The sequence below is a fragment of the Aotus nancymaae genome, unplaced genomic scaffold, assembly GCF_030222135.1.
Source record: "Aotus nancymaae isolate 86718 unplaced genomic scaffold, 86718_ANA_hifiasm-v0.15.2.pri h1tg000033l, whole genome shotgun sequence".
NCBI classification, from domain to species: Eukaryota; Metazoa; Chordata; class Mammalia; order Primates; family Aotidae; genus Aotus; species Aotus nancymaae.
In genome coordinates, this window is record NW_026988447.1 from 21,924,392 (window position 1) to 21,940,482 (window position 16,091).

A 16,091-nucleotide genomic window follows, 5' to 3' on the forward strand; every position below is an offset into this window, starting at 1 on the left:
CATCATCTCTTTACTAAGCTGGTGCTCCAATTAGCCTCTAGACCTGCATTTCCTATAGCATGCTATCTCTGCCAGGTTATCATCACCTAGTTCAAGGATAAACTCATTTAATTATCATGGGTTAATACAGGTGACTTTAGGTTTCTTCTTTTTGTTTACCCCGTACTTTATGGGCCCAGCATGCTTCTGTTGTGTGACTCTGCTTGTTTATCCTGTACTTTAAAAATCTCTAGTGGACAAGTATTATTTCGGTTAAAAGAAAATAATTAAAAAAATCTTTTTTTTAAAAAAGCCAAATAATTTCATACTGTATTAGAACAAAAACCCAAGTGAAACTACATTAAGTAAAAGGGAGGATTTATCTGTACAGATTCTGGTGTATCCACGGATAGCAAAGAACAGAAATGTGGCAGGTCTTGATAAATCCCAGACCCAGGACACTGGATGTCCTGAGAATTCTCTTTTTCCTTGTCTCCAGCCCATATAGCAGGTGAGATGACAGGGGACAATTCCTAAGGTTTATTGCATCTTCAGATATGCAGAGACAAACTTTATTTCTAGCTCCAGAATTCCCAAAGAGCAGATTCCACCCAACAGTGGCCAGAGGGGCTATGTCATGCAGTATGATAAATCCCAGTCACCCTGAGTCTGCGAGGCACATCTGTAAAAACTGGGGGGTAGATGCTGGGGCATGCCGAACAACAGGTATCTGTCTTGGACTCTTGTCCTGCCCGGAAGTTCCTCTAATTATCAAAATCTCATCATTCAAGGCTCAATACTAAATGCCACTTCCTCTGTAAAACCTCCACTGATCTCCATCCAACCAAGTCTGAACTACTTCTTCCCTCTGTGCTCTTCATTCTCTAAGTGCGAATGACTGAACTCACAAGAGAAGTAAGAATATGGTATTTAATAGAATTAATTCTAGATTTTAAGTCAGATCTGAAGTGAAACTTATTTCTAAACTAGCTAGGTGACTTTGGGCAACTTATATAGCCTCTGAGTTAATTTCCTCATTTATAAGAAAAATGGCATTAGGAGTTGAGGATGGAGTAGTAACTAGTATGTCCTTGTGAGGATGAAAAGAGACAATGTTTGGAAACCCCTTGCAGAGTCCTGGAACACAATAGGCTAGGCATTCATGCATTGCTAGTTTTCTTTCTCCAGGTTTCTCTCTCTAGAGTTCCTTGAAGATAAGATCTGTGTTTATTAAGTACTTCAAAGGTAAGTAGGTCTTCATCAAATGTCTCTTGAATAAAATTCCTTTCGGTTGTTTCCCCAGCCAGATTTAGTTGGCTGTATTAACACTTATTGAGAGGTTCTGCTTTGCATGTATACGCTTGATCATGATAACCCCAGGAGGTAGGCTTTATTGTCTCCATTTTACAGATAAGGAAAAAGGTGCAGAAAAATTAAAACCCTCGCTGGAAGTCAAATAATATTAGATGATGGAATGAGACAAGAGCTCCAGGACCCTCCACTTCTAATAGTTGATTTATTCCATTCCTTTAATTAAACCTTTCAAAGAGACTTACAGCCTCCTATGGTTGATGACAATCATCTTCCTAAGATTTCACCAAAAATACACAGAGTTGCACTTAACCATGAAGGAGCTACATATGCACCATGTTGTGAACTCCACGGGTCCCCAACCAGGAGATTTCAATCTACTGGATGATCTTTGTGTTTTATCTGATAGAACTTCAAGCTGGCTATCAGCATTGCTACACCCAACTAATAATTTGTATAACTGTCCCAGCAGGCAACCATGGGACCACAAACATGACTTTCTACAAGGAAAAGGATGAGGAATCCTGGCCTGAGCTCTTTATTTCCAGATAATTCCAGTTATACTTCATTGTTAGGCCTAATAGTTTTAATATCTTTGATTACATCTCACCAATCACTATTATCTAGATTGCCTGTGCTTGAAATGACTTAGGTAAGTGGAAAATAGAGCATATGGGAAAGTTCAAGTGATCCCCGTACTTGCAAGGCAGATGTTTTTAAGCTACCTTTACCTCAATTTTGTGATAAGGACACAACTATAATTTCCACTTGACAAATGAAGAAACAGAATTCACAGAAGTTAAGTGATCCAGCAAAGATGTGCGTGAATTTGTGTTATAATGTAGGACTTCTATCCATGGATTTCTCTACTTATATCATGATGTTTTTGAACACAAAAAACAGCAGCAGCAATTTTTGCTCGGTCATAGTTTAGGGAATAAACGTTGTATTTTGGGGGTGAAAAAGCAAGGCATCCTTTTCTTTTAAACTGGGTTTAAAAAGGGAGGGTCCTTAAATTTCATGCCCCAGAAACACACTCCAGGAAAGATATATAAAAATGTAAAGGAGAAAGAATGGCATCTATTGGGCCAGGAAATAATCTAAATGTTCTTCAATCTGTGTCCCTCATTGGTAAACTTTTTTGGGAGGGTGTGGGTAGTGCTGGGACCATCCCAGTCTTAAGTAGATTGCAAAGGCAGTCATCTTCTCCTGCTGTACTGTGAGTTCTCATCCCTCTCCCTTTATTACCTCCTGTCAGTCACACTTGTATCTTCAATCTGAAGTTTAGAAATTGTTACTTTGGTTGACTGCATGGTACTAACCAAAAAGTGTTGCTGTTGTAATTCCTAAAATTAAAAAGTTTATACATTTAGATTTTGGTAGTTTTTCTTAATTTTTTAAGGTGAACATGCCCTTTCTTTTGTGATTTAAATTGGCTCCGGTCTCTTCATGCTCCAGTGTATTAGCAATTTCGCTCATGTTGGGTGGAAGACATTTGAGAAAAAACTCCCAGAAGAGTAGCAAACTTTACTGATCCTAAAATCTAGTATGTGAACAAAGGAGATGACAAATTTTTAATCAAAGTAAGCAATAATGACAGGTTTATTGAAAATTTCCAGTAGAGAAAACCCACTTAGTTTTGGAATAAAAGTACTCAATGTACGAGAGCATAAGTGAATACAAAAGATTAACAGAAGAAAAATAAAACCAAACATAGTACAAAAAAATTTTAAAAGTTTGAAATGGATTCAAACTGGGATGTTCTTTAAATCCTCCAAATATTTAACAGAGTTACTAAGTTTGGCAAAAAATTCACTTGAAAATTAAAGCCTATTTCTGTATTGTAAACTTCATAAAAACTGCTTATTAAATTCAAGCACTCCATATAACTGGTATTGAAACATGTAGGCGGTCAATTTCAGAATAGCAGGAATTATTCATTTGCTCTCACAGTTACATGAATTAACCAGCTGCAGCACTGCTTTTTGAAGAGGAAGAGATAAAAGAATGCCAAAAGAGAGAAAAAAATGATAAAAATCTCTAAAAAAAATGGAAACACAGCAAAATTCAGACATCAGTTTGTTTCTTTAAAGCAACAAACTGAATTTTTACAGTATAGTCTACATTTGCAGTTGTCATTTCCCTCTTCCCCCCACCCACCTCAAATACTCCTAAATTCACTAGTCTAATCAATTCTTAACTTCCAAATACTCTGTACATACATATTTAGCAAAGAGCATATGCCTAGCATTATTCTGACAGCAAGTATGGTCAGTATATAATTTTAGAAAGATTATTATGTATATCATCAAGATTAACCTTTATTAAACAAACAAAACCGTTGCTAAACAAATAGTTTAAAAATACTATGAAAACCCATGAAAAGAAGACTCAACATGGGCTCTAAACCTGTTTCAGAGCAACTATTAATGCTAAACTTCTGCCCAATGATGACCTTAAAGTGCCAAACACAAAAGAATCTCTTAGGACTGTTTTCTAGTAGATAATTTGTCCCTGGCCTGGCCATCTCCCCTTTAACTATACACAAAATCCTGCTAAAACTCTGTATTTTAGTTGATTTTACAATAGAATGTTACAATGTAAACTAAACAGGTTCTTGATATCAACAGTATGTTACCAAGATTTTTTTTTTTTTTAAATTTCTGAATCCAACAGTTGGTCACAGAGGTCAAGTATTTATCAAGGCTCCTTTGTCAGTTCTCAATCGTGTCTGACTCATCCATCCTTCAAGTACATGCAAGGCTCAATAGTTTTCAAGAGGCAGATGCCTGGGGCCATTTAAGACACAGATGAAATAGGATTATGAGGTGAACCCATTTGAGTAAGAACTTTATCCAGCCACTGGAGGGGGCCGTGCAGATGTATCTCAATCCAGCAGGGGGTACTAGTAACATCCTGGCGGTGGTATTCTGCTCCCCAGCCCTAGGAAAAACATACTGGAGGTCATTTAACTTGTTTAATTCAGTGGTTAAACTTATTAAGTAAAAAGAGTTTACATAACCAGAGACTTTGATTAAAGCTATGCATCTTTCCCCCTTGCCCCCCATCCCCGGGGAGAAAAAAACACACATAAACACACACATGCATAAACACACACATAATTGGGCAGGCAATTCAAGGGATGGATGTTAGCTCCCCAGGGTCCATCCATGGATTCCAATAAGAATTACTGGTCTTGAGGAATGAAGGTTTTAAAATACATTATAAAGCTGTCTTAATAAAGACACTTTAAAACTGTAATTGTCATTGCCCATTACATTACTGATAGTAATGTAATAGCTATTGTTAAATTCTCATTTTATCATCAAGAAAATAAGGAAAAGCTATGCTAGACAGACTGACATTCAATTTCTTCCCTACTTAGCCACTGAAAGTCCTTCTATCAACACACAGCTCTTGATCTTTCAATCTCTAAGCAAAACAGGCAGGAGTACATTCAAGTATCCAAAAAGCTATTACTGACACCCAGCCATTACCATCAATCAATACATTCTATCATTCATTTGTACAAGAAGGTAGCTTGCCAGATCGACTGCATTAAGATACTACAGTTCTACAGAATAAAGTCACTATGAAAAAGAGAAAAGTAACTGCTACTGCAAACATCAAAAACTCATTGGTGTGGGTGGACAATGAATGTGATATTCTGATTAATCTTCTAATTGTTGTTTCATGAGGAGTATTAGAGAAGGCTGGGTTCTATTTATTTGTGCTACCTACCTACTCCAGTAGTTTTAAGAAATATATCTGGGGCCATGCGCAGTAGCTCATGCCTGTAATCCCACCACTTTGGGAGGCCGAGATGGGCGGATCACCTGAGGTCGGGAGTTCAAGACCAGCCTGGCCAACATAGCGAAACCCCGTCTCTACTAAAAATATAAAAATTAGCCGGGCATGGTGGTGGTGTATGCCTGTAATCTCTGCTACTCGGGCGGCTGAGGCATAAGACTCACTGGAACCCAGGAGGGGGAGGTTGCTGTGAGCCAAGATCACAACACTACACTCTGGGCTGGGTAACAGAGCAAGACATCTCAGGTGGGTGGATCACTTGAGGTCAGGAGTTAAAGACCAGCCTGGCCAACATGGTGAAACCCCATCTGTACTAAAAATACAAAAATTAGCCAGGTGTGGTGGCGTTGCAGCCTGTAATCCTAGCTACTTGGGAGGCTGAGGCAGGAGAACTGCTTGAACCTGGGAGGTGGAGGTTGCGATGAGCTGAGATCATGCCACTGCACTCCAGCCTAGGAGACAGAGGAAGACTCTGTCTCAAAAAAAAGAAAAGAAAACTATCTCAACATCAGAACCTATATGAACTACATATATATATAGATGTAGGTATACCATGCATTTGTAAATATAAACAAACTCCTAAATTTAATTTACAGGTTTATGTGCAGGTTTCCTCCATCAGATAACAAGATCTTTGAAGGCAAGAATTTATCTTTACCTCCAATATATGGCATAATAATAGAAAGCAGAAGCTCAATAAACACATGTTCAGTTGAACTGACTTGGAATTTTCAGACACAGGAGAGTTTCAGACATAGGTGAGTTTAATAATTTATAAAATATGTTTTATGTTAACATCCAAAAATGATCATCTTAAAAACAGCACAAGATTGGCTATTGTTTAGTAAAATGTTCTATTATAATTCCTTTAAAATGCTGAATGGGAGAGGATAAAGTATGTAGTCCTTATCATAAAGAACAATTTTGTAAAAACTGTGTGCAAATTTTTTGTTGCTAATATATGATAAACAACTTCTCTTTAACATTCAGCAGAATTTTTAAATAATATTTATCTTTAGCTCTCTAAATCCAACTTCCAGGCTAAGCTCATTATATACTGTATAACTCTCGATTCTAGTGCTTATCATATTATAATTAAAGATATACTAGAACATAAGGATCTTGAAGATAGAGACTTTAGGTGCTTTTTCATCCTTGTATTACTTCTCTGAAATAGTGCTAAAGTATCTGCTGAATGAATGAAATCTAATAAATTTTGAATGCATAACTTTGTATTATAAATACCTTTTATTAGTGTAAAGGGTGTTTTTACTTGTGTAAAAGTAAATTATTAAAACTGTACAAAAGTAAAATAATTAAAATTGATTGGGTAATCAATAAGAAATGAGTTTGAGGAGAAAGCTAATTGGAACATTAAAGTCATAAATTCACCTAGAGTGATCCTTCAATAATAATAGACTCACTGAGGGACCTTAAAAATAATTACCATAGTTCTCAACTCCATCCACCTCCATTTCAAGGATGATAAACATAAGAACCAGAGACAAAATCTGTGCCTTAATCATACAGTTAGAATGGTAGAAAAAAACTGGAAACTGCATCTCAACTCTCTAGAGCTGTTCTTTCCTCCATACCAATAAAAACAAACAAAAAACACTTCTGGCAGGTCACTGTTCTTATTTTAAAAATCATTTGAGCCAAATGCTAAGACAAAAATTAAACAGCACATGTTAATAATGAATAAGAAAGGTCTTTGTAGTCCCCTATGTACATAGCATATAGGTCAACCTCTTTAAAGGGTAAAAAAAATTTTCTTAACACCAGACTCAGCTACAAATAGCTGTTGAAGTACACTGCCAAACAAACGAACAAACAAAAAAAAAAACAAAAACACCGAGGGAACACACTGAAAATCTAAGATGCTTTAAATAAGTAGGAAAAGTAATTATATTCAGGAAAAGATATCTATGATCTAAGGGATGATCAACAAGTAAAGGTCCAAAATTATCCTCAGTAATAAACACATTACAAAACAGGTTTAACAACAAGTTTGGTGAGCTTCTGAAGAGAAGATATAAAAGGTAATTGGCTCACTCAAATATGTAATTAGTTTTGTTTCTGAAAGTACCAGAGGATAAAATTTATTTTTGAGAATTCAGAGATAGGTCAGTTACTAGAATAAGTCACTGACTCATGAAATCTAATCAGACATTTAAGGTTTTTTAGATTTCAATGACATCTTAAACATTTTTATTTCTCAGAGGCAGAGGATGAGACAGCAAAAAGATCAATTATTATGAGCAATGTCTTTAACCTTCTCCCTCATCAAACCTTACAATGCAATCTTTGAGCTAAGGCATCTATTTATCTTGGGCAAGGTAACTTTTGAATAATAAAAAAATCACGAGGCTTACTGAAACCACTAAAAAAACCTGACCAAACACAACTTCCAATACGACGAACTTTAATTTTTACAAAATTAAAGTCACTTGCTTACTGTTGAAACAAAAACAAGCATTACCATCATAAAAGTACTAAAAACGAGAATGAAAAGGAAGATATGCTTATTCAACTGATCTTTTAAATGATATGGTAAATATATAACACGACATATGCTAATGGTAATACAATAGCTAAAGCGGTGCTATTTGAATAAGGAAAAGGCTATTAAAACCTACTGCTTTTGATATTTAATATAAGCACACCTATGTTCCAATGATATTTTCCTAAAAATTGACATTCTTGCTAAAGTTTAAAAATGCATAGTTAGGTCAGCTAATATGAACATATTATCAAGAGGATACGGATTCATATACTGCCAAAAAAAAAAAAAAAACAACAAACAAATCAGTAAAAGTATATTAGACCTTAAATGGAGGAGTCAGGGCTCACTTACCTTCACAAAGCTCATACGTATAGTACACATTTTTGTGAGCTCATAGACTGTCTCAAATCCATGGTTCACAGACTGTGCCAATAACTGAGCAAATTCTTGGTTGTTAAAAATTTTCAAACTACACCCACTAGGGATCTTGCAAACAGTAGTAGGATGAAATCCATGATGGTAGTTGCAGTTCCGACTTTGCACAAAGATGCTACTGTCACTAAGGCATTCGGCGTACACCTCCCCTCCAACATAATAAAGATGAACTCCTGTAGGAAGACAAACATATCATTTTGTTATCATTAGTTTTTATAGCTCAAAGGCATCTGTGCAGCTTCAACACAGAAACTTAAATTTACACGGATTTAAACTTTGGCTAGTTAGATAGCTATTCTCTAAGTCCTGTACAACATGGGTCCCCAACCCCCGGGGCCACAGACCAGTATCAGTCCGAGGCATGTTAGAAACCAGGCCATAAAGCAGGAGGTGAGCAGTGGGTAAGCAAGCAAGCATTACAGGTTGAGCTCCACCTCCTGTCAGATCAGTGGCAGCATCAGATTCTCACAGGAGCATGAATTCTATTGTGAACTGTACATGCCAGGGATCTACACTGCATGCTCCTTATGAGACTCTAATGCCTGATGATCTGATATGGAACAGTTTCATCCTGAAACTATCCCTCCCCCACACTCTGTGGAAAAATTGTCTTCCATGAAACTGGTCCCTGGTGCCAAAAAGACTGGGGATGGATGCTGTATGACTGATAAAATCTTAGTTAACTGTATTAGTTAATACAATATTTAGGAGGTTTCTAGAAAATAACATAACAAAACGTTTTAAAAATAGCAATAGGCCAGGCACAGTGGATCACGCCTGTAATCCCAGCACTTTGGGAAGCCAAGGTAGGCAGACTGCTTGAGTCCAGGAGTTCAAGACCAGAGCAAAACATCATCTCCACAAAAAAAAATACAAAAATTAGCCAGGCATAGTGGTGTATGCCAGTTACATGGAGGCTGAGGTGACAGGATCGCTTGAGGCAAGGAGGTCAAGGCGGCAGTGAGCTGTGATCATGCCACTGCACTACAGACTGGGTGACAGAGTGAGACCCTGTTTCAACAACGACAACAAAGCATAGCAATTTCATTTTGGTAAGTGATTAATGCCCTATTTGGCCATATATTGAAAGTGTATTTCCACTCTAAAAATATAGCATAACAAAACCTGGATGCTATGTATTCACTATATATAAAGTGCTCTTGCATTTATTCTGCAGCTAAGATGTTTGGAAAATTTTAGAGAGGGAAGGATGGAGAAAAAGAAGTAGAGAAACTGGAAAACCACAGGTGGAAGAAGTATTGACAAGAGCTGTAAGACATAAGATCCAGTGGAAAAGGAAAGAAAAGAAAAGGAAAGGAAAGAAAAGAGGAAAGAAAAAACTATAAAGTGTAAAATCAGATCTCACTAAACTACTACCTGCTCTGAATTTCTTCCTGTGAGACCTAGAGTGTTTAAAGTGTAGGAAATTGGTCTTACCCTGCCTTAAAAAAAAGAAAAATAGGGGGAAAAAGCTCATTCTCACAAAGCCCCACACCATTATGAAAGATGACTTTATACAGGTCACCCAACAGCGTTATATCCTATGTGGGTTGAAATGATCCACACTGTAGGTAACTCTGGTATGACTTAGTCAAGGTTAAATTATTGTCTCATAGAAAATATTATATGTTGTATTTATATGTATATACAATGGTTAGAATTTCTATGACAATTAAATAGCTGCTAGAGCAGAAGCCCATTTTTTTTTTGGCCTGATGTAGAGAAAACAATTTAAGAGTGTGTATGCTACTAATTTTTCCTGATAATAAAAATGACAGATTTTCATTCTGAAAAATCAGAAAGTAAATCAAAATATAAAGAAGCAGAAAATATTATCACTTTTTTAGTGACTTAGCGGCAATAAATATTAATAGTCTGATATACTGTATTAGGTTTTAGGTATCATTAAAATGTCTTTTCAAACATTTTATATATCTGCATGATTGTATAAGCATTTATAAAATGATTCTTCCATTAGTGGATCACTGGGTTGATATTAATTTTCTGCTTTTATAATAATGCCATGATAAATGTCTCTGGACAATTTTTGATAATATCCTTAGGAGAGATTCCTGGAAGTTAAATTATTGGATGGAAGGCTGCTGATTCACTCTGCCAAATGACTTTCCAGAATGCATCAATTTACACTGTCACCAGCAGTGTAGGAATGCCTTTCTCATTTTACCCGTGCCAGTACTGAATTTGAATGTAGAGCAAAAACAAAATTTCCCTAATTTATAGCTGACAAATGATTGTTTAATTTGCCTGTGAGGCTGGATATGCTCTTGTAGTTTATTAGCCATCTGTGTTTCTCTTGTGAATTCATTGTTCACATTTCTTACCTATTTATCTCACTGGGGTTCTATTTTTTTTTTTTTTAATGAACTGTTAATGTAGGAAGGATATAAATACTTTATGTCTTATTTGTTTCCCTGTTAGTCCTTTGTCTTTCAATTTTGTTTGTGACGTAATTTTAACCTACAGAAGTTTGCAATCTTAGTCAAACCTCTTATGATCCTTTGTTGCTTATTATGCTTAGAAAATTTCTACCTCTCTGATCAAGTATACTTTTTTCTAGGTTTTTAATTGTTTGCCTTTTTAAAAATATTCAACTCATTAATCTGTTTGCATATATAGTATGAGGTCAGTGTTTCTCTTTTCCAGCCTCACCCAAAAGCTAACTTTGTTATTGCAGAACCATTAGAAGACTCTACTGATTTGTAATGCTTCACTTAACATACATTATATTTTTATATACAGTATAGTCTGAGTTTAACTCATTCTGTTTTGTCTACACACTGATTTATTTATAGTTTTACAATGTTTTATTAGCCCTAATGCCAATAATTTTTTCTTTACTTTCTGTTTACAAATATAGCTAGCCTCACTTGTTTAAACTTCAAGGTAATATTCAGAATACATTTTCCAACTTTCAAAAAAAATTACATTGTGATTCTGAATTGTTTTAAACTACAAATTAAATTAGATGGAATATGCTTAAAATGTTCTCACAATATTAAGCCTTCCCTTTAAGGAACACAGACTGCCTATTTATTCAAATTTTCTCTCTCAGTAAAATTTGGGTTCTTCATGCAATTCTCACATATTGCAGGTTCAGATTATTTCCAAGAAATTGATGTTTTCTGTGGCTATTGGGAAGGAGATTTCCCCTTTCTTTATATTTTCTTACCAGATTAAAGGAAACTTACTTCATAATTTTTAAAGGATAAATTCTATGGAGGTTTCTAAATAAACAATCACGTCATTTGGATAGGCACAATGTCCAATCATAATACTGGCATGGATGAAAAGAGAAAGGCTCTCATCATATACTTCTGGTAGGAGTGCAAATTAATTTTATTTATTTATTTTAATTAATTAATTAATTTATTTTGAGACAGAGTCTCTCTCTGTCGCCCAGGCTGGAGTGCAGTGGCTTGATCTCAGCTCACTGCAACCTCCGCCTCCCAAATTCAGGTGATACTTGTGCCTCTGCCTCTTGAGTAGCGGGGATTACAAGTGTGTGCTACCACACCTGGCTAACTTTCATATTTTTAGTAGAGACCTGGTTTTACCACATTGCGCAGGCTGGTCTCAAACTCCTGACCTCAACTGATCCACCTGCCTTGGCCTCCCAAAGTGCTGGAATTACTTTTTGCAAAGTAATTTGGTGAAATATATCAAGAGATTTTGATCTACTAATTTCACTTCAAGAGTCTATCCCAAGAATATTGCCAATCAAACATATCATCTACACATAATGATAATCTTGACTTATTTCCATTATCTATAATTCTGTATTTGAGGACACTACTCAGGGCATCTGGAACAACAGCATTCCAAGAATCCTTATTTTCTTAATGTTTTAAGAGGAAATGTCTCAAAATACATTTTTTTTTTTTTTTTCTATTTTGGGATAACAGTCATCTTTAGAATTTAATGAAAAGTATGTCTTTCCCTCCCAAATGTATGCAAAATTGTGTTTATATACAATTTCAGAGGTTTACAGATCACAGAAAAATATCTATGTATGCTGTGAACCTAAGTTCTAGCATTTCATTATTAAATGTATAGTGTTTTTTCCTTTAATTATGTAAGAAAATATCTATCAATTCCTGATTTAAGAGTTGGAGTTTTCTTACCCTCAGGAGTAAATGCTACACTTTACCTTGAGTGCTTTTTAAGCATCTAATAAATAATCTTTTAACCTGGTCCACTGCTCTGAATTTCACAGTAGGTCACTGTTTCATACTTTTACTCTGGAAATAATTTCAAATTTGTAGAAAAGTTTGAAAGGGAACAAAGAAAAACAGAACAAAGAAAACTCGTATAATCATTATCCAGATGCGTCTACTGTGACAATTTACTCCATCTGCTTGATCACTTGTGCCGTCCCTCCACGCTGCTGCTTCACACGCACCGTGCATGTGTGTCTATGTACGTATGTATTGTGACACAGGTTTTAGATAGATGGTGAGTAGACCGGTATCTTTATGTACTAATTTCTTCCTGAACCACTTCCTTAAATACTTAAGTATTTCCTAAGAATAGGGATAGTCTCTTACATAGCCATAGTGTAGTTGGTAATGCAAATACATTGGTCTAATCTACCATTCATATTCCAGATTTGTCTGCTGACCTCAATAATGTCCTTTACAGTATATTTTTTCTCCTGTTCAGTATAGGATCATGTCCAGGGTCAGGTATTGCATACAGGTGTCCTATCTCTTTAACTGCTTTTAATCTGGAACATTTTCATATCTTTATGTATCTTCTGACATAGTATTTTGGAAAAATTAGTCCCCCTTCTTCACCCTCTTTAATAGAATGTTCCTTGCTTTGAGCCTGTCTGGTATTTCCTCAGGATTAGATTTGGATTTGCATTCTCAGCTGGAATCCTGCGTAGGTGACGTTACCGCCTTCTCAAGGTATGACATCTGGAGATATATGATACCCATCTGTCTCTCATTGGTGATGATAATTTTGATCCCCCAGTCAAAACAGGGCATCAATTATACAATTACAATTAAAATACAAATGATACAGTTTCTCCACTGTTTAGTTAATGTTTTTTATTCTCCCTTGTACTAATAGGCAGTTTGAGGGACAACACTCCTAAGACCATGCAAATATATCGATTCTCATAAACATTTTCTTTATATTTAGCATCCATTGATGATTCTTGCCTGATCCTTACTATGATGGTTACAAAATGATGATATTCAAACTTTAGCACTCACTCTACATTATCAATTAGCCTTCCCCATTCACTTATTTATTTATTATAAGTATGGACTTATGTATTCATTTTTTTTTTCAGTGGTTTAAAATTCAATACTATACTGAGGCCAGGTGCTGTGGTTCACGCCTGTAATTCCAGCACTTTGGGAGGCCAAGGCTGGTGGATCACTTGAAGTCAGGAGTTTGAGAGCAACCTACCCAACATGGTAAAACCCAGACTCTGCTAAGTAAACAAACATTAGCCAAGTGTGGTGGTGCACACTTGTAATCTCCTGGCTACTGAGGAGGCTGAGGCACAAAAATCATTTGAACCTGGGAGATGGAGTTTGCAGTGAGCCCAGATCACACCACTGCACTCCAGCCTGGGCGACAGAGGAAGACTCCATGTCAATATATATACACACACACACACACACACACACACACACATATACATATATAATGCATATAATATAGATAATATATAATGAAATAAAATTATGTATATGTATACATAAAATAAAATAAAATTCATCAGTGTAGTTATTTTGAAGCTCAAATTGTCTGAGAGTTGGCCAGTGGAAGACCCTCCAAGTTGGCTCCTGAGGCATGCCCCATGATTTCCATAAGCATTTCTTTATTTCTTTACTTTCTCCCACAACAAGATGCTCCACGATCCTCCTGTGCCTACCTGTCCAAGCCTAGGGATCAGCCATTTCTTCAAGGAGCCCTAGTTCCTTTTAGTGGAACATGGTATTAGACAGAGATGATGATCTGAACATTAGGTGTGCTTATTGCTACTGGGTATGTATGCTTCTGGGCCCTTTCAGCAGGCAGATAAGCAACTATATGCATGTAAAAATGCATATACATATGCATACATACACACATATATAATACATGAGAACATAAACATGCATACACATATGTATTATTAAAATCAGGATTTTGCACTGATACCTTCATCCTCCTTCATAGGGTTTATTTTTTGCTACCTTCTGCATTTCTATGTCCATTTTTCCACAGTGGAAACCCAGGCTCCCAACAATATCCACATATTTAGTCATTTGCTTCATCTTTTAATACATATGAAAGTTTCAGAATGGTTTCACTCACACAGCTGTGAAATAATCAAGTTTACTAAAAAGAGTTCAGGATTTATTTGAAATCCTCCCCCTACTCTATCTACTCCACTCAGCCTAGACCGAGGATAGTCACATACTATATTGGTAACTTGTTAGGCTTGCTTTTTGGTCTTTACTTTTTCTTATTATAAATATATCCATGCCTGATTTCTTGTTCTTATGAAGGTGCTTTCTTATGTGGATAGTTGTTCGATTTGGTGTCCCTGTGGGGGGACAACCACTGTAGGGTTCTATCTGGCCACCTTGCACGATGTTTGTGCTAGAATCTAGTTTTCTTTTCTATTTACTGAATTACGGTATTCATTTGAAATACAATTAGCAATTAAGTTTAATTTGCTTTTAATTTTAGGTTGTAATTTATTTTTTAACCGTCAATTTATTCTGTAGCAAAATATCAAATAAAATAGTCTTAAAATGGCAAATCATAATTTCAACTAATTAATTTCAATATCATGAGAGTTGATCGAGCACAAAAATCACTGACTGCAAGAGCTTCCAGATGGAAGAAACTGGAAAAATATTTACAAACTGCAGCAAGTGAATATTACCTGGTCTTTGCTATACTAGTTTGGTAGAGGAATGATTTTAAGTCAGCTCTGGAGGAACAGGGACACAACTGAAAACATCTGAAAGAGGTTAAAGCAAAAACTCACCTTTTCCAATATGCCGCCTGGTGTTTTCAATAGTGGAATTCCGGTTAACATTGGAGAGCAGCCCAAGGCAGAAACGGTTCTTATTGTTGGAAGGATCAGTGAAACCATCCACCAACACACTTGTGGAGGAGGCATGGAACGCTTCACCCACACGATTGTTGAGCTCATAGTAGACAATAGAGCACCAGTGTTTTGGTTCCTCATAAGCAACTGCCTGAACATCTATAAGAAAGAAAATGTCTTATCAACCAAGGTTAGTGCCTCAGGCTCTCAAAAATTGAAACCGTATTGCTGAATTGGGTCAGGATCATGGAATGAAGATATTGGAAAAGCAATTGCTATTATAATGTATACAGTTTTTCTATGATGTTTAAAGCAGGTACTTCTTACTAAATATGACATTCTCCTTTAATGGAAAACAATTTTCTCCAATTACTATCAGATAACCAAAACACCAGCTAAGGAAGCATAGCAACAACTTTTGCCAAATACTAACAATATGCTAATTGCTCTGTAATATGCAGAAATGGAAATCACCCCACTATAGACTTTGACTCACCATTTAAAGAAACACAAAAAGTGACAAGTGAAAAAATAAGTGGGAAGAGGGCAATAGAAGACAGGAAATATGCCAAAAGTACTGGCATAAAAATGAATTCGTTTTGGCAAAGACTAAGTATGCCTATGCTTTTTCAAAGCAATGAAAATCAGTTTCTAATTATTGATAAGAAGTTACTTTACCTCATATTAAGTCGCCAATAACTATCACAGCTACAGTGGTGCTCCAGTTCTCAAACTCAGGAAGAAATCTTGCCAGCTGGCCATTCTTACAGAATGAATCATATCTTTCTCATCCAGATTTCATGCTAACTTCCTTATATTTGCTTTAAGTCATGCAGAGCAGGTGTGTTTTGTCTCTCCATTCCCAGAATGGGCCAACAATGGAAATTACCCAACTTTACTGACAGGATGCAGCTTGTTAAGTCAAATCTCTTAAGACTAACAAATCTCTCCAAACAGAACATGCTTCTA

General features: G+C 36.0%; 1 protein-coding gene across 4 annotated transcripts in view; it reads right to left on the reverse strand.

Annotated features, from left to right (window-relative positions):
- Nucleotides 1–2,874: 2,874 nt before the first annotated feature.
- SMAD1 (SMAD family member 1) overlaps nt 2,875–16,091 on the reverse strand; it is a 73,818-nt gene continuing 60,601 nt past the window's right edge. For all 4 annotated transcript variants that reach the window (XM_021666718.2, XM_012453994.3, XM_012453995.3 and 1 more), the window contains 3 exons: nt 15,060–15,281; nt 7,958–8,214; nt 2,875–4,233 (listed from right to left, as the gene is read on the reverse strand). In XM_021666718.2, the coding sequence (XP_021522393.1) occupies nt 4,090–4,233; nt 7,958–8,214; nt 15,060–15,281 (623 nt within the window). In that variant the 3' untranslated portion in view covers nt 2,875–4,089. The remainder of the gene's footprint in view (nt 4,234–7,957; nt 8,215–15,059; nt 15,282–16,091) is intronic.